Source organism: Chaetura pelagica, unplaced genomic scaffold (genome assembly GCF_000747805.2).
Source record: "Chaetura pelagica isolate M959 unplaced genomic scaffold, ChaPel_1.0 scaffold368, whole genome shotgun sequence".
Taxonomy (NCBI): Eukaryota; Metazoa; Chordata; class Aves; order Apodiformes; family Apodidae; genus Chaetura; species Chaetura pelagica.
The window spans coordinates 344,979-363,079 of record NW_009954099.1 but is presented as its reverse complement, the minus strand read 5'-3'; the positions used below and the strand labels follow the sequence as shown (position 1 = coordinate 363,079).

Genomic DNA, 18,101 nt, shown 5'->3' with positions numbered 1-18,101 from the left:
TGAACCCCAGCCTCTGTTTGACCTTCCCCTGCCATCAGTCATCACTGGGAAACTGATGAATAGCAACTGGGACTGTACCTTCTAGAGGAGACATTTTCTCATGGCAGAGCCTTGTTTGGGACTTGTGTGCTAGGGAAGCAGCTGTCTCCCTGTGGAGTTCTGCTGCAAGCTTCTCTAATACATTGTCACATTGTCCTGCCCCTCTCACAGGAGCAGAGAGATGAAATTGCCACCTTGGAAACCATCAACAATGGGAAATCCATCTTTGAAGCCAGAGTGGACATTGATGTGTCCTGGCAGTGCCTGGAGTATTATGCAGGACTGGCAGGATCTCTTGCTGGTGAGAATGTTACTGGAGTTTGCTCTTTACTCTCTGTCCTGCCATGTGTATTGCCTGGTAACTTCCCTGCTGATTTCTCCAGGAGTTGGATGACTCTTTTTTTTTTTTTTTTTTAACATCTTGGAAGGATTTTCAGAGATCTCTGCCTAACACTCCCATGCTCTGTGAGCACAAGTGTCTCTGCTCCCAGGCAAAGCAAGACCTGGCCCCTGGGGCTCTGTTAAGACAGGTGGAGGTTCTGCTCTTCTTTACCTTTGGCTGTTTCTCTTCTTTGCAGGTGAACACATCCAACTTCCTGGAGGATCCTTTGGGTACACTCGGAGAGAGCCCCTTGGGGTGTGTGTTGGGATTGGAGCCTGGAATTACCCTTTCCAGACTGCCTTATGGAAGGCTGCCCCAGCCCTGGCTTGTGGTAATGGAGACTCTGCCCATGCAAGCTTCTCTGAAAAGCCAAATGATCCTGGGGGGGAGAGTGATTTGGGGAATAAAGCCTAGGATTACCTGGAAGGAAGCGTTGAAGGATTAGCAGGAAGGGAATGGAAATAGAAGTGGAAACACTACAGATGCTAAGACAGTGGGTGTGTGTCAGGAAACAGGCTGATGGATTTACTTTGTATCAGATTTGGAAGGTCTCTGGGAATGTCTGCAGTGCAGAACCAGCAGCCCCATCTCCCCCAGCCCTTCCCAAGAAGCAGTTCTTCCTTTTCCCTTGTTGCAGTTTTCAGTTCAAACTGCTTCCTCCACTCTCAAGGGCATGTTCTGAGATGTGTTGAGACAAGCTCATTGTATGGGAGGGGGAAGGGTTTGTTTGTTTAGTGTTCTTGTTCTTTCCCCTGAAGCAGTTTGGCTGTTAACCCCACCTTGTCTCTGTCTGGGTTCCCCTAGGCAATGCGATGGTCTACAAGCCCTCTCCCTTCACCCCACTTTCAGTGGTGAGGTTGGCAGAGATCTTCACAGAGGCTGGTGTACCCAAGGGGCTCTTCAATGTGGTGCAGGGTGGGGCAGCCACAGGCCAGCTCCTCTGTCATCACCCAGATGTGGCCAAAATCTCTTTTACTGGCAGTGTGCCAACTGGCATCAAGGTAAAGGCACTTTTGCACTCGAGCTTTTGTGCATGAGGCTTGTCAAGATGAGGTGCTAGTCAGCATTTCTGGGTTTGAGCAAAAGGCTTGCACCTGCAGGGTTGCACTGGGGCTCCAGTTAGCCTACTGGGCACAGGCTTGGGCTCTCAGTCATTTCAGAGGAGCCCCTTGGTCATCTCCACTTGTTCAGCCCCTGGCTCCAGTGAAGTGTCTGAGCTGCTGAAGTGGGGGTGTATGTGTGGGGAGGAGGGAACATAAAATGGAGCAGCACTGAGAAAATGTGTGTTTCTGGCAGTCATGATTTGGTGTGGCTGGATACAACCTGCTGGCCCCAGTCTGAACTAAACACCTCTAGGAACCCCAGACTGCCCTTCATGCTGCTTCTCTTGCTTGTGAGAGGCCCTGCAGGAACTCTCTCCTGGGGTGTCTCTTACCTGCCTCCGCCAGTCTTGCATTTACCAGTGGGTCACTTGTCTCTTCTGTCCTTGTTTCCCTCAGATCATGGAGATGGCATCTAAAGGGATCAAACCAGTTACCCTGGAATTGGGGGGCAAATCCCCCCTTATCATCTTTTCTGACTGTGACTTTGAGAATGCTGTGAAGGGAGCCCTGATGGCAAACTTCCTCACGCAGGGCGAGGTGTGTGCATCTGCTCCTCCCCACTGGGGGTGGGTGGTTTGAGAACTGGGCAGCAGAGCCAGCCTGTGACTTGGCTTAGAGAGGGATGCCCTGAAACTCCCACCTCCCCCCTAATTTCCCCGTGTGGTGTCACAAGGGATCAGAAGGAATGCTCTTGCAGAAGCCAATGCAAGGTGTCCCAGCAGATCATTCCTTAGCCAATGCCCTGTCCTTCCCAAAAGTGAAGCCCCTAGCACCCAATGCTCAGCTCAGAGCAGCTGCTCTTGTGCCCTGGGCTCCAGTCTGGTGCACACGAGTCAGAAGTTGTGCTGGTTTCCTCTGAAGGGGCAGCAGGTTCCAATTTGGTGTGCTTTCTGTCCATCCCAAGTTTGGGATCTCCACATGTGCTGTGGGTGTTGTGTAATCCTGCTGGCAAATCGGCTTAGCAGGGACATCTCTGGGAACTGAACAGGCAGCTCAAGTTCTCTTCTGCTGGTGACTTGGTTCTTTTTGCCACCCGGTGGCATCAGTATCACTGTATCCAGCATGGACTGTTCAGTGCAGTCATGAGCAGCAGGGCAGTCTAATCTTCTGTGTCCCCAGGGATGAGTTACCTGTCCTAGCAGCTGCAAGAGGGGCTTTTCTGAGAGCCTCTGTAGCAGGACCCGAGCAGGGGAGGCCTGGGGGGTGCTGCCTGTCTTATTCTGAGCAGCCTGTCCTGTGTCCCAGGTGTGCTGCAATGGCACACGTGTGTTTGTGGAGAGGAAGATCCTGGATGCCTTCACAAAGGAGGTGGTGAAACGCACCCAGAAGATCAGGATCGGGGACCCGCTCCTGGAGGACACGCGGATGGGAGCCCTGATCAACCGGCCCCACCTGGAGCGTGTCCAGGGCTTTATCAAGCAGGCAAAGGAGCAGGTGAGATGGTGCTGCTGCCCTGTGACTGCCCTGAAGTGTGTCTTGCTCTTACTAGACAAACAGACTGGCAGCTGCCTCCCTCCTACCCCGTGCTTTCCCAGTTAAGCTGTTGGATTTGGTTTTTTGTGGTTGAATTACTTGAGAAGGTGTGTTGGGGCACTGGGTGAGAAGTGAGCCAGTGCCCATTTCTGAAGAAGCACTAAAGGCAACATGGCTTTTTATAGCTTGATGCTGCCAGGCTTTAAATGTTGTGAAACACCCAGCATGGCAGTGTGTAAGATGGGAGAATTCATAAAGTTTGGGGCTCTAGTTGTAAGTTGTGATGACACCTTGCATGCTTGGCTGTTACTTCATTTGGGCTCCAAATTTATTGATGGCAGAAATTTCTAAGGATCAAAGGCCAAATTTGCAGGCTCCTGGAAACAATCTCTGTAAGAGCAATAAGATCTACCCAGGCTTTCTTTTCTTCAGGTTTTATTGTAAAGTGTAAAGATGTTTTAAATGTCAGTGGTAGGCATATGACTTAGGTGTAGCTGATCTGGGGATGAGCTGGAGCAGGGGACCTGTGAGGGGAAGCCAGGATGGCTAGACAATGATTTGGAAACAGGAAAAGGAGTGTGGAAGGAGATGTGGGGAAGGAGAAATCCTTGTCTCTAAAGCTGGACATTTGATGGAGGTAGTTGTTTCTTGCCAGGTGACTGACTCCCTAATGAGGGAATTCACCCTGTGTGTGGAAATTAATGTGATCCCAGCTGAGTATCTGCTCCTAGTTGTAGTTCCTTCCCTCTGACCTGCACTGGCTCCTGTGGCACTTGCACTCCAAACTTTCTTTGGACTTTTAGGCTGGGTCTCACCTTGACCCTGATCTATCACCTGGAGAGACACCAGGAGGGTCACAGACATGGTTTATCTGATAGGACTGTAAACCCAGCAGGGAGTATTGGCCAGCCAGAGCTGGGGCAGCTGGGCAGGTTGCCCCTGGACGTGCCTGCCTACCCTGTGCTTGGCTCTTTTTCAGGGGGCAAAGGTGCTGTGTGGTGGGGACCTGTTTGTGCCAGATGACCCGAAGCTAAAGAATGGCTACTACATGCAACCCTGTGTGTTAGGTATGGGCCTTCCTATTACTGCAGTCTTCTAGGTGGATGTTGCTGATTTTCTTCTAGAGAAAGCTGTGTTCAGTGTGACCTGTCTCTGTGTATGTCCACAGTATAGACCAGCACTCAGATGGGTGAACTAGAGAGAGCTGAGCCACTCAAGAACTCCATCCAGAGAGATCTCTGTTGTTGGAAGGTCTGACAGTGCAGTTAGTGCCTTTGCTGCCTTGAGTTGCAGGGTGGGACTTAATCCTCTGCTAGCCAAGTGCAGTGCTGAGTGCTGTCTCAGAGGCTGTGTGGGTTGCTGCAGGCACAGGCTGCTCTGCTTGCTCTGCTTCCTGAAGCACGTGTGCTCTGTCCTGCTGCCAGGGAACTGCACGGATGACATGACCTGTGTGAAGGAAGAGATCTTTGGGCCTGTCATGTCCATTCTGCCGTTTGACACAGAGGAGGAGGCTGTGGAGAGAGCCAACACCACCAAATATGGCCTGGCAGGTGGTGTCTTTACCAGGTACAACTGGAAGCAGTCAAGGGAGGGAAGGGGAAGGGCAGTACTGCAGCAACTTGATGCTTCTCTTGTGGTGCTTGGGGTGGGCATGGATATTTTCTTCTGGAAAAGTCAGAGCAAAGATTTGCCAAAAGGGAACTTTGTACATGAGTGTGCATCTCCTCCCAGTTTTTCCTGAAGGGCTATGTGGGCCCAGCTGTCCTTCAGACTCCTTCCAGGCTGTGCTTGGCCTGCTGCCTGCCTTCCTGCATCTCCAGGAGATGGGCACCAGGACCCTGCTGTGCTGCTGAAAGTGCACAAAGATGTGTGTCTTTGTGGCCGTGGTCTGCTGGTGTCCTTGTCCTGCCCTCTCACCACGTGCAGTCTGGAGTGTCCTTGGGAATAGATGCTGCATCCTTTGAGCAGGCAGGGACATGGGGTAGGGTGGGTGAGGCTCCAGAAATGACTGCGACCTGCTGGATTTTCCCCAGTGGGATGTCAGCTGGCAGGGGAGGAGGGCATGAAGGGGAAGGGATCCAGCTGAATTGCCCTTTTCCTGCAGGGATATCCAGAAGGCTCATAGGGTGGTGGCTGCTCTCAAGGCTGGGATGTGCTTCATTAACAACTACAACGTCAGCCCTGTGGAGCTGCCTTTTGGAGGATACAAGGCATCAGGTGAGCTCTGTTTGACTCTCCCTGGTACAATGACATGCCAGTTACAGGGGGTGTGTGTGGTGCCTGGCATTGCCTGGAGCTGAGTTCTCACTTCTGACTTGTTCCCTGCAGGATTTGGCAGGGAGAACGGGCGGGCAGCCATAGAGTGCTACTCACAGCTGAAAACTGTCTGTGTGGAGATGGGGGATGTGGAATCTGTGTTTTAGTGGCTCTTTCAGGAGCATCAGCTAGTTGTTGCCTGTCAGCCAGAGATGTGGATCATTTACACAGCAATAAAGTGCTCTGAAATTGTAAGTGCCTGCAGGGGAGCATTGCTGAAGCAGCATTTATCCACCCTGCTCCTGCAAGGGGAAATGTACACACGAGGCTTAGGCTGGGGCCTGCTCTGCCCTGTCTGGTGGAAGGTGGGAGCCTCAGAGTAGAAGGCAGCTTTTAGTAGCAGCATATACAGCTATGTAGGTGTTACCAGAGGCTTGTCAGTGGCAGAGGCCCCTGCTGCTTCCCTTGCTGTGTGCCTGTGTACCTTCCACCCTCAGTTAACTTCAGTCAAACAGGAATGACCCTACTCAATGCATGTGCAAACTCTTGGACACATTGATAGCCTGTAGCTGTAGGCTCTTGTCTATTCTTTGACTACATAAAAGCCTTAGGAGCCCCCCCTTGTAAACACAAGCCTTGTTTTTCTATCTGTACCATATCTGTACCATAAGGTGGGACAAAATAGTGTGGGGATGGTGAGCTGATGCTCAGCATGGCCCTGAGAATTATCTCCACACACAGGGTGTGAAGCACAACCAGAGTGGCAGCACATTCCAGCATAGGATAGAGTGCTGCTGCTCTTAAGCAAAAGCTATTTGACTTCCTTCCTGCAGGCCTCCTGTTCTTTATAAACAACTTTCAATATTTGCCTATGTTGTTTCTAACAATCAAATAAAATATGAACCCTGTTCAGAATGTCTTATTGCTGTGACATGTATTAAGGGGTCCAGAAATTCTGCTGCTGCTGCATGGGTTAAACAGGTTGCAAGATGACTTTTTTTTGGTTCCTTAAATCATAAAAGCTAGTATATTTCTGCTCGATGGGCAGATTTCTGTAGTCCTTACAAACCCAGAGTTGTTCCAGCAAAACTTATTAAGAAAACCCTCTGTCACTTCAGAATGAAAATACAGAATGAACAACTTCATTTTATTGAATGAGGAGAAAAGAAAATGAAACAAGAATCCCTCTTGTTTCCCAGGCAGCCACTATGATCAGCAGGTTAGTTCTGGCAGATCCAGCCAAGGTGCTGACAAGCTGAGTACACACTTGTGCCCATCAGCCCAATCACTGCAATTGAACCAAAGGCCCCTCTCGCCCTTTTTTTGGGATCTGGAAGAAAAAAGACATGTTTTGTCAATTCAGCAGCCCACCACTGAAAGACTAGCCCATCCTAAGAATTAGAGGGAGCAGGAACTAGAGGTAAATCTCAAGGCAGAACAGCAGGCACCAGCTCAGGGCCATATACCTGTCCTCAGTTTGTGTCACTACTGGCCTAGGGCTCTTCCTGTCGGTAGGAAAAATGTACTGCAGAGTTAGTAACCGTTGCACCCTTCCCTCCACACCCCGACTGGAAGCTTTGTGCTGCCTCCTTGCTGGGAACTGGAGGAAAGCACCCTGAGGCCATGGTAGGAGACCCGAGTTCCCAAAGAACCTTCTGCGTGCAGCAGGGTGAGGACCTACCTCCGGTGTAGTAGCCGTAGGCATAAAGGATCCTCCCCAGGATCCAGGTGAGGCCAAGCCCTGTGGCAACACGCTGGAGAGAAAGGAGAAGCACTGAAGGTTTTGGAGACTTGGCACTTGCTTTGCTGTAATAGCAGCCCTACTGCAGCACAACTTTTTGCCAAGCAAGGAACGTTTGAGCCATCCAAGCTGCAGGTGCTGAATCTCATTTTACCACTGTCCAATTCGTGACCTAGAGACCCTGTGCCAGGGTCTTGGAGGCAGCTGTTGGCCCAAGCCCCATTCTGCTGTCTCCAGCAGGGTTTCCTGTGGCAGGTGTTAGAAACTTCCACTTAAGTTAGAGCTTGCTGAAATGTAGCTCCAGTTTGCCAGATTTGCCTGTGCTGCTTCCTTCCCTCTCTGACAAGGAATATTCAAGAAGGACCTGATTTGTCCATTGATGCCAAAGAAAGAGCTCCTCATTAAGCCTCTTCCACATGCCTGCCTCCTCATGCATTGTCTATATCTTTCAGTTAAAAATAAGCCAGGCTGTTTTTGATCATTTGCACACCTCCTTTGGTGGTGGATCATCATGTTCCTCATATATTCTTATCAGATAAAGGTCCACATCCTTCACGCTGCCATCTGCTGAGCAGCACCACTGTAAGCCCAGCATGTCCCTGTGGGGCTTGGAAGAACCAGGCAGGGTTGGAGGGCTCCTTCCTGCTCATAGACTGGAGGCTGCAAATGCTTCAGTTTTTCTGGCAAGGCACCCTTGGGGCAAGGCAAGGGGTCTAAAGCTGAAGCAGCAATAACAACTTTATTACCTATGTGTGACCCCCCCCTGCACAAGTCCTGCTGCTGCTACATTTTCAGAGGGGCACAGCTGTGAAGTGTGATGTGCCTGGTGAAGCAGCCTTGCTGTCCCAGGAGGACTAGCTTGGCCTGTAGCCCCCCCATACTCCCCAAGTCAGGGAGCCAGAGCAGAGTCCTGCAGACCTGCACTGTAGCCTCACTCACCGGGTGGTAGAATCCACTGGTGGCTAAGAAGAACAGGAAGGGGGGGTAGATTTCCAATCTGAAAATAAAAAGTGAGGAGGTTATGTTGGTCCTCAAGTTGCTCACAAAGAAGAAACTCCAGAAATGCAGAAGAAGCTGTGAGCCTCCCCTGCCAAGGTTTCTGCTAGGCCTGACTGTTAGGAGGCTCTGCTTGATGCTGTGGCCACAGATAGAGGAAAGAGGGAATCTGAGCATGTACAGACTTCTCAGGACTTCCCCCCCATCTGTGCCTCTCTTCAAGGCACCCACCCACTCTTGCCAGTTGGTGCCTTAAGCCACTACTTGCCACCAGGTAATCCAGGAGGAGTTGTTCCTCTGATGGGCTGTTGCAGCCTGGTCCACAGCAGCCTCTCCCCACAGAGATCTGGCCAATGCAACAGATCAGCAGCCCTCAGCTCTTCTGGAAACAAGATTCTAGTGTCTTAAGATCCACCCACAGGGGCAGAAAGCCAGGCAGTGGGGAAGAGGAGGCTGCTTCATAGTCCCACCGTGTGGTTTAAGACATGGTAAAGAGCCAGAACAGCCTCACTGCTGGGCATTACATAGTTGTGTGTTTTCCTCAGGTGTTGAGCTTGAACTCCAAGCACTTGGCAGCAGTGAGCCTCCAGCTGTAGGCCCTGCTTCACAGCCCTGTGTGTTTTCAAGGTCCACATTCATAGGTGGTACTCACGTGTTCTGGTGTGCACGCTGGATGCAGTTGAACATATGCCCGTGTTCGGGGTCTGTGCTGTACATGGTTGGATACTGCCATAAAAAAATAAACATGAGCAAGTCTGGGCTCTCAGCATTCTCCAGCAGCAAAAAGTGTTCCCTGCAGCACCTCTCCCTAGGGAGCCCAAGGTGAAGGAGAAAAGAGCCTTTGGCACAGCAGCCTCCACATGCTGTGACTCACAGGAAGGACCAGCCCCACCCAGCTCAAAGGCTCCTCCATGGAGGAAAGGTCACTTTGAAATACTTCTTGTGATAGGGCTTGTGGGCTTCCTCTGAGCTCAAGAAACCCTCCTGTCACTTTTTGATCCACTGTGATCCTTTTGCCCTGACACTGGCCACCTTTGCAGGACAAAAAGCTGCATGGTTTCTTGCTCAATCAGTGTTTCCAAGCTCAGAGTCTCGTGCTATCAATTCAGCTCGGCTCGGTGCCAAACACCTGATCTGCCAACCCCCAACCTCTGTTGTGCCAGAGAGCACACTCTGGAGAGCCAGGACAGCAGCTCCATCCCTTTTGCATCCGTGTGGTACGGCAGGAAAAACCACCGAGTCACCCAAAAAAGAACAAAGGTGTCACCTAGAGCTTGTCTTCAACATCCCCTGCAGACCTGGCTTTGGCCTTCCCATCCCCTCACCCTGAGCACTCACCTCCACTTTGTACTTCTTGCGGGCCTTGGACACTTTGATTGCAAGGTGCATGACCATGATGAAGCTGGCAGCCCCTGTCAGCATCACGTAGCCATACTCCTTTGAGAGAACAGCCATCTCGGTGGGGTCAGAATAACAGAGCCTGTTGTTCCCAAGAAACAAGACAAAACAAAACAAAATAGCCTCAAATTGTGCCAGGGGACGTTTAGATTGGATATTGGGAACTATTGCTTCACCCAAAGGGTTGTCAGGCACTGGAAGAGGCTGCCCAGAGCAGTGGCTGAGTCACTATCCCTGGAGGGACTGAAAAGCTGAGGGACCTGGTTTAGTGGTGGCCTGGGCAGTGCTGGGTAAATGGTTGGAATTGGTGATCTTAAAAGTTCTTTCCAACCAAAACGATTCTGTGATTCAGGGTGTGACTGGAGAAGTGGCAGCTCCCTACATGCAGAGATATCTGTGTGGAAGAGTTGCTGAGGATGGACCCAAAGCCTCCCAGCATGGGGACTTGCTGAAGGAAGGGAGAAATAATGAGTTGGGGACTTTTCACCTATTGGTGCCTGCTGGTTATTCAGTAGCACAAACCAGAGGCTTCCTGCTCAGTTCCTGTCAAGTGAGCCTTAAAATCACTGAAGTGCTGGTGGAAGGGGGTGTCTGAAGGACCCCAGTCCAGTCTCCAGCTCAGCAGAACTACAGCCAGCAGCAGGTCCCATCAGCTCCAGCCAAGTCCCATGACCTCACTGACACAGAGCTGTGCCTGCAGGTGTGCTCTGGAGGGCTGGAATGACACTGATGGTTCATGGCCACTTCCAACACCAGAACTAAGCACCAGCAAGTGAAGTCAGGAAACAGATTAAAAAAAAACCAAACAAACAACAAAAGAGGTGTTTCCTCCTGCAGTGGGAAACAGACCTGAGGAGCTCCTTGCCCAGGGGTGTTTTCAATTCAGGCAGTTTTCATAAACTCCAGGAGAAACTGGGCAAGCTCTGGGAATAAGGTGTGAATTGGGAATTTTAATACAGGTAAACACAAACTGGCTTAGCAACCCCAAGCTGAATGAAGCTGGAGCACATGGTTAGTCTGAACCACTAAGAGTCATAGAACCATAAAAATCACAGAACATTTCCAGGAATGGAGCATCCACAACTTCCCTGAGCAACCTGTTCCAGTGTCTCACCACCCTCACACTAAAGAATTTCTTCCTAATGTCCAACTTAAATGTCCAGTTTTAATCCATTACCACTTGTCCTTTTGCTACGAGCCCTTGTAAAAAGGACATCCAGACATAAAATAATAGTCAAACCCCAATAGTAATAATAACTGAGCCTTTCTGGTAAAGAGGGACTGGCAAGATGAGCAGTGCTCACCCCTGCGGCTTCAACAAACCCTCTCAGAGTTGCAGGTCCATGAACAGCCCCCAGCAACACGCAGCCAACTTACCAACATCTGCACAAGCAAGGCTGCTGGCCAGGAGGCACCAGGGCCTGTGTGGTTTGCATTTAAGTGCAGTTCTGCACTTCCTCCTGCGGGACTGATGGAAGCACAGAGCAGAAGGGGCATCCAGCAGCCTCCACCATGGCTGCACTGCATGCATCTCCCTCTTCCCTGCTCCCCATCCACCAGACCTGCTGCCAGCCCACACTGCTGGGATGTGCTTGCTCTGAGAGCTCAGCACCTGCTCCAGATACAAAGGAGTGCAAGAGCACTTCCCCACAATCCTCTGGCACTGGTTCTCTTGCACAGTCCCAAACCTCAGATGTTGCCTCTCTGCGTGACCCAAGATGGTGCTGCATGATGCAGCACAGCAGAAGACAGAAGAGATCCCACTCCAGCACTGAGCTGATTCCCTCTCCAAGCCATCTCTAGCTGATGCCTACCTCCACCTGGTGCCTCCAGGATGTAGCAAGGTTTAGGTGTCTCCTGCCCTGTCCCACCAACAAAATCTGTCAGTGCAGGAGAAAATGTGCCACATCACAGACCTGCTGCAAACAGCCTTCCCATTGCAAGAGCACCCAACCCACAGCACCCCTCACAAAGGATCTTCAGGGACCAGAGGCATTTTATTTCTCATTTGCAAAGGGATTATTACTGATGGAGCAAGCTGATGACAACAGCTCGCTCTGTCCACGTGAAGTTTGGCAACCAACTGTCAGGAAGAACATTCAAAACCTCGGCTAATTAAGAAATGTCAGTTGCACCCACGTGTAACAACGATAAGCACCTGACAGATGAAACGCTGAAAACACAACACATTCCCACCCAGCAGAGGAGGCTGGTGTTTCAGCGACCTTTGTCCACAGCTGCAAGGACTCTGGGGACAAGCTCTGGCGTGGTGGACACTCCTGCGTTTGTATCTTCCACCCAGCAATGTTTCAGGCTGGACACACAGGACCAGGAGGTTCTGGAGCATGACCCAGCACAGGCTGGGAGCAGGACTGCTCCCCGGGGGTGCTTTTACTCCACAGAAGGAGGGTTTGCCCTAACACTACAGGGATTATGAGTCAGCAAAGCTAGTTACGCCTCCTTGTACAGACCCACGCTCGGGTCCTGACTGGGCCACCAGATACCAGCTCAGCCTCTCTCCAAAAGCCCAGAGAGACGTTTTGTCCCCGCTGTGACCAGGGGAGCGCAGGCTCAGCTCCAGGGCACAGCTCCCCGCAAGCCCTGCCAGGTCAGGCTCTGCCCAAGCCGGGGTGCAGGGGGGTCCCTGCCCATCCCGGGGTGCAGGGGAGTCCTGCGCTCGGGGAGCAAAAGGGAAGTCGGGAGGAAGGTCAAAGCCCTGCCCGTATATTCTGCACCATCTCTCAGGGTCACCAACATAAGCTCACTCACCCTCCGGCGCGGAGCGGAACGGCACGGAACGGGAAGGAACGGGCCGGAACGGGGCCGGCTCTGCCCGCAGAACCGCCCCCGGGCGGGATCCCGCACCGACGGGGCGGAGCTCGGGAGCCCGGTGGTGTTCCCGAGAGGTGGGTGGTCACAGCTTCGCGTGGCTCTGCGGGGGGGTTTTCCCCCCGCCAGGCTCTGCCAGGGTTGCTGAGGGGCTTCCATCCCGTTCCAGCCCCGCACCTGTGCCCGGCACATCCCTCCCCGTGGCAGATGGCGCTGCCACATCCACTCTTAATCACACCGGTTCTACCTAACGCAAAGGTTTCGGCTTTGATTCACAGGCTGTAAGGCAGGATGGTGCTTCATACCCTGCCGGCTGAAATCTTCACCTGCTTCTCCCTTTTATTTCCCCAGAGCCTGCCAGTATCGGATGGAGAAGCCAGTGTTTCACACGTGGAGTTGCTGTGCTCGGTCATGTAAGGAGATCCTTCTCTTGGCAATTACCAGTGTCAGTGATACGAAGGATCTTATTTACACCTCCCTTTATGCTGGTCTGTACATGCAAACCTGGGACCTTGGCATCAAAACACAAGCCATTTCCAAGAGTACTAGGAGTGTACATAAGCAATAGTTGGTTTGTTGTTGTTTTTTTTAAATTTAAAAAGGAAATAAATCAAGTTTTAGGGTTACGTGACACAAAACTGGAGCTGCACTTTCCAGTTCTGTAAATGTTCATAAGCCAGTGGAGGTACAGGGGGTCTGGCTGCAGGGGGACAGGTGGCATCTTTAGCTGTTGCTGGTGTAATGGGGCAGACAGCAGGGATGAGTGGGATCCCAGGCCCCTAAAAGTCCTGGTTTTAATCTCTTTGCTCACATACCTGCTTTTCCACAGCAGAAAGTTCTTGGATTCCCTGAGGCTCCAGTGAGCGATCTGGGCTGGTCCCAATAAGCTCTGCTGGGCTTTCTGGTTGGAAAGGGCTGGGTGAACTCCCTGGCTAAACAAAGTTCTTGGATTCCCTGAGGCTCCAGTGAGTGATCTGGGCTGGTCCCAATAAGCTCTGCTGGACTGTTTGGTGATTCTGAAAAGGGCTGGGTGAACTCCCTGGCTAAGGCAGAGTGCTGGGGCCTTTCCCATATTTCAAGTTGCACCTCTTAAACCTGTCCCTGGGACAATACAGGCTCTGCACTGAACTCCCTTTTCTGTGGTCTCAGAGTAAAGGGCACTGTGAGCATCTCTCATGCCCCTCAGTTGAATATTTTGCCAATGTCCCAAGCCCCAGTGGGAGAAGAAAGGTGGAAGTAGCAAGGAAGAACAGGGAGTGAAACTGGAGCAGAGAGACTATTCTTCTCTTGCAGCTTTATTTCATGTCAGAAAAACAGCATCTAGAGTGGGACATAATGTGGGAAATCAGGCCTGCCTTGGGTTCCCACAACAGACATTCAGATTTGTAGGGCTGATCCTAAGCAATTGTGTCTTCCTCCTCCTCCTCCCCCCCCTTGGAAGTGTGGACTTTGTAGAGGACAGCACAGATGCCAGCCAGCCAGGCTGCCATGGTACCAGCAAAGAATATGCAGAGGCCAACGAGGCAAAGAAAGATGTAGTCTTGCTTGTGCAGCTGGGTCAGGCAGCTGAAGTGGAGCTGTGCCTCCACTGCAGGCATTTTCAGGGCACGCAGGCTTCCTGGGGTGTAGCAGGTGATGTTGTCAGCATCTGCAGAGGGAAAAGCAAAAGCAAGACTCTCTTGCCTGTGTCTTGGTCCTGCTAGAAAAGGATGGAGGAGTTTGCTAAACCCCTGAAAAATGTCTACAGTCTTCACACCCCTCTCCCTCCGTGGCTAAGGTAAACTCAGAAAGGCAAACCCTTGCCAAACCACAACAGCCAGGTTGCCAGAAAGATTTCAGTGGTGTTACCTCCATAGGAAAACATGGCCTTGTTGGATTATGTCACTGGCAAGCTGCTGTCTCTGCTGTTCATCTATGCTGGTTGAGCTCTTTTGTTTTAATATAAGAGCACTTGTGTTTGGTTGTGAGTGGTTTGGTTTTTTTTAAATCTCAAACACCCTCTGGAGTGATATAGCCTAAATTATGCTGGAATAATGAGGCTTGTGTTTGAGGGTGGTTTGTACTTGGGCATAGCCCCCAGCTGCTCTGCCAGAGAGCAAGAGGAAACTCATCAGTGATTCAGTTCTGAAAGAGTGACTATGCTTTGTCACATTGTAATATATGCAGTGAGAAAAAAACTTGCTGGCTTTCCCTCTGAAATAAAAAGGATGGGTGTTGTAAAAGCACCTTCAGGCCTGGCCATCTCCTTTTCTAGAAGGTCCATCTAGATCTGGGCAACTTGATGTCAGCGCTGAAGCTGCACAGATCCAGCTGAGCACACAACACTGGTGCAAAGATGCTCTGTGAAGCAGCAATAGCTTTTAAAATGCTGGGATGGGGATCTGCTTCCAGCAGATTTCAGGGCTCTGTCCCAGTATCCCTCTGCACTGGAGCTGTCAGCTCCTGTCACAACCCTCAGTTTAGGGCCACCTAGTCCTGATGAGGGGGGAGCTGCCTTTCCTGCCTAAAGGCCAGTGGGTATTTCTGGTCCAGGGTGTCCAGCCTACCTACACATAGCAGCAGCATGAAAGCTTTGTCAGCTCTCACACCAGTCCTGGAAGGCACACAGCCACCTGGAGGCTTGCCCACAGCAGCTCGTCAGGACACAGCAAAGCCCAGCACAGCAGGGAAGTGGAGCAGCCTCTGTGGGCTGCCTGGTTTCCTTGGTTTTCCCATTTTTCAGAGCACAGTGCAGGGATCAGTACTCATCCCCCAGTCTTTGCTGTTCCTGCACTCCCAGATTGCCTGCTGTGAGCTTTATTCTCCTGCTCCAGGGTTCAGTGTGTTCCCTCCTATCTTACTGCTAAGAACAGTACTTTTTTACAGTTCCATAACTGTAACATGTATGAGGAAAATAAAGAACTTCACTGTCTATTGAGAGCTTATGACATCTAATAAGACACAGACATGTCCTTCACTCAGTTCTGTCCTAACACCAGCTTCCATTTGCACTTATCTTTTCTTGCCTTTGAGCTCTTTTGTCCCCCTTTCTTGTTGGATGGACAGACTTGCTCAAATAATTCCTCTTTCTCAGCCCTCTCACCACTGTGCCCTGCGTGCCTGAGCACCAAGTGCTCATCACTGGTACGTGCTGTGCTATGTTCCTTAGATTTGGAAAACCAAGCTCATGTGCTGCAGCTGCAGAGCACAGTTTTGCCCTTGGGACCAATGTTTTTCTGGGAAAGGGAACTAACTGGTGATTATCCTGCCTCATGAACACTGTGTCCACCTGCCCAGTTGCAGAATCTCTCGATCTGATGGGAAAAGCGGATTTTTGCATCTCAAACGATGTAAGGAAAGTCTTGGAGACCCTGTTTTCAATAAATGGCTTTTCTTTAGAAGGAAGCTAAGCTGTGCTGCTGCAGCCTGTGGCACTCAGTGCTCACCTGCATTGCACCTATCTTTCTTATATTGGTAAACTTAAAAGGGAGCCAATTTGCTCTGCAGTGCTGGAGGAAGACTGGGAACATATGGACCCTCCCAGCCATTAGGATACAGACACTTTTCTGAGCACAACTTGTGTTGTATTTCACTCGGACCATAAAATGTGATCTGGGACCCAAACCAGAGCTCCCGTGGGAGCAGCAAAAGGTTTTTCACTGACTTCTGAGCATTGGATCACAGTCTGGTATAGAGAGTGAGTCAAATGTTCCTGCTCTGAGGGCTGAGGTGCACTGTCACAGCTGGAGGCTGCAGGGTTTGTAATTTTTATTTGTCCTAGCACATCAGCTGCCATGCTCTTACAGCAAAGGGCTTTCATTTTGTCCACTCTTCATCTACAGAAAGGGGTTGATGGGCAGCAGGGTGTGACCACAGCCCCACAGAAGTCAGCAGGCAAACTCTTGGTGACGCCCACACTGCTCCAGCTTTTCCCAGGGACCCTGCCAGGGATATTTGAAAGGAGAAGAGGAGCTGACTGGCTTTAAACCCACCTTTGTTTTCAGTGTTGAGCAGAATTGCTGTAGATGTCACATGGATGAGGTCTGCCTGCCAGGCATGCTGTGCAGGAAGAGGCAAGCAGGAAGGGATTGAGGTGAAGGGGACTTTGACTGAAGGGTGGAGAGCTCAGGGCTGGAGAGGCTGCCCCAAGCAGGTCAATACAGAGGCAGGAGAACATTTGCACAGACAGAGGGGGGTTAACTGGTCGTTATGGACACACTAGCACTGCAGCAGCAATGAACGATCAGAGCAGATGGAGACAAGGCAGGAAATTCAGAGCAGCAGCTTTCCCAGCACAGGTGTGCCCAGAGCCTTGGGGAGAGGGAAGGCTGAGCCTGGAGTTTTTGAGCAGCAGCAGCTACAGGTTACACTTCCTTGACTGCCCTAAGGATGTGAGCAAGGGTGGCTCCCTGTTGGAGCACGTGTGCTCTGATCTGTGCTTTGTGAAAACACCAGAAGATGGGAGCCACAGTTGAGCACCGTGAGCTGAAGTTTGGGAAAGAGAAAACACAGGGCCCTGTCCATCCCACACAGACCTGCAGGAGCAGAGAGGAGAGAGGTCCCGCTCACACAGCCCTCACCTGGAAAGTGAACGTCGCTCTCTGTCATCCAGGTGATGAAGTCCAAAAAGGAACAGTTGCAGTGCCACAGGTTGTTGCTGAGCCCCAGAAACCTCAGGTTGGGCAGGTCCTGGACAGTGCTGGTGTCCAGGAATGTCAGTCCTGTCCGGCTCACATCCAGGTGCCTCAGCCAGGTGTTATTGGTGAAAGCATCCTTCTCAATGGCCACAAGGTTGGGGTTGTCTGAGATCTTCAGCACTACCAGGCTGAGGAGGTGTGAGAAGGTGCTAAAGGTGACCTGTGTCAGGTTGTTGAAGCTGAGGTCCAGATAGACAAGCTTGGCCACACCAATGAAAGTGAAATCCAGGTCATCCCCCAAGAGGTTCTTCCTGCAGTCCAGATAGACCAAATCAGCCAAGAAGCTCAGCTCCACAGCTGGCAGGTAAGAGACGTTGTTTGCTGCCAGAATCAGCTGCCTGGTGTCCAGTGGGATGGCTTCAGGGAACTCCTGCAACTGCTGCCCTGTGCAGTTCACTTCCAGGTACTGACAGCTACACCTGCTCGGGCAGCTGGTCCTCTCTGATGCCATCCCCAACCCCAAAAGAAACACGAGGCTCAGGGGCTGCGGGGCAGCTAAAGGAGACATGGTCTAAGTCCTCCCAGGCCGCTCAGCCCCTGGGGGGCTGCAAGCAGCCCTGTGCAAGCTGCCTCCCAGCCACGCCAAGGAGGTGTCCAGCTGCAAGGCTGTGGGGAAGCACTTTGTGTCCCTGAGTCTGTGACTCTCCTGACTCCTTGGCAGAATGCCCGGCTGGAAACTGAGCCGGGTTTCTACATTGGTGAGTACAGTAGGGTGGCTGGAGCTTCTCCGTGTCATGCTGCTGCCAGGTGACACCTCTCTGGCTTGCAGAAGTTGCCTGGCTTCGGGGACAGTGCCGTGACCTCACTGGCCAAGCAGGAGCTGCTTTTGGCTGAGTGAAGGGGTGAGGAGGTGTGCATCTGTCATGAGCATCAAAACTCTGCAGGATGGGTGTGAACCATGCTCTTTTTGTCACAAACAGTGTCAAGATCCAAGAGGTGGTCACTTTGTTCTGACTAAACAAGATCCAAGAGGTGGTCACTTTGTTTATAAACTGGATCTCTTGCTCCCTGCACAATTTCACGAGGATCCCAAGTAGCCAGTGCATAATATTGAATTTGCTCTGGCAGCACTTTCCCCATGAATGTCAGAAAGACTTTCCAGCACGACTGAGAGCTGGTTAAAGAGTTATCAATCGATTGCTTTTCTTTTACTAAACCACCACACACCTCAGCCCCTTTGCAGGTTCTGGACTCCACACAGAAGCAGT

The 18,101-nt window shown here is 51.4% G+C and overlaps 3 protein-coding genes across 3 annotated transcripts in view; 1 reads left to right on the top strand and 2 right to left on the bottom strand.

Annotated features, from left to right (window-relative positions):
- ALDH9A1 (aldehyde dehydrogenase 9 family, member A1) overlaps window positions 1-5,602 on the top strand; it is a 6,606-nt gene extending 1,004 nt beyond the window's left edge. The window contains exons 2-10 of the mRNA XM_010002340.1: window positions 211-340; window positions 618-752; window positions 1,226-1,422; window positions 1,921-2,061; window positions 2,770-2,958; window positions 3,977-4,064; window positions 4,422-4,563; window positions 5,102-5,214; window positions 5,326-5,602. Of these exons, the coding sequence (XP_010000642.1) occupies window positions 211-340; window positions 618-752; window positions 1,226-1,422; window positions 1,921-2,061; window positions 2,770-2,958; window positions 3,977-4,064; window positions 4,422-4,563; window positions 5,102-5,214; window positions 5,326-5,420 (1,230 nt within the window). The 3' untranslated portion in view covers window positions 5,421-5,602. The remainder of the gene's footprint in view (window positions 1-210; window positions 341-617; window positions 753-1,225; window positions 1,423-1,920; window positions 2,062-2,769; window positions 2,959-3,976; window positions 4,065-4,421; window positions 4,564-5,101; window positions 5,215-5,325) is intronic.
- Window positions 5,603-6,473: 871 nt separating this feature from the next.
- Window positions 6,474-9,445, bottom strand: MGST3 (microsomal glutathione S-transferase 3). Its single transcript, XM_010002339.1, has 5 exons — window positions 9,329-9,445; window positions 8,643-8,716; window positions 7,934-7,991; window positions 6,935-7,007; window positions 6,474-6,583 (listed from the first exon to the last, which is right to left on the bottom strand). The coding sequence occupies exons 1-5, from the start codon at window positions 9,443-9,445 to the stop codon at window positions 6,474-6,476; spliced, it is 432 nt and encodes a 143-aa protein (XP_010000641.1).
- Window positions 9,446-13,614: 4,169 nt separating this feature from the next.
- On the bottom strand, window positions 13,615-17,401 carry LRRC52 (leucine rich repeat containing 52). Its single transcript, XM_010002343.1, has 2 exons — window positions 16,777-17,401; window positions 13,615-13,865 (listed from the first exon to the last, which is right to left on the bottom strand). The coding sequence occupies exons 1-2, from the start codon at window positions 17,399-17,401 to the stop codon at window positions 13,615-13,617; spliced, it is 876 nt and encodes a 291-aa protein (XP_010000645.1).
- Between the last annotated feature and the right edge of the window lie 700 nt (window positions 17,402-18,101).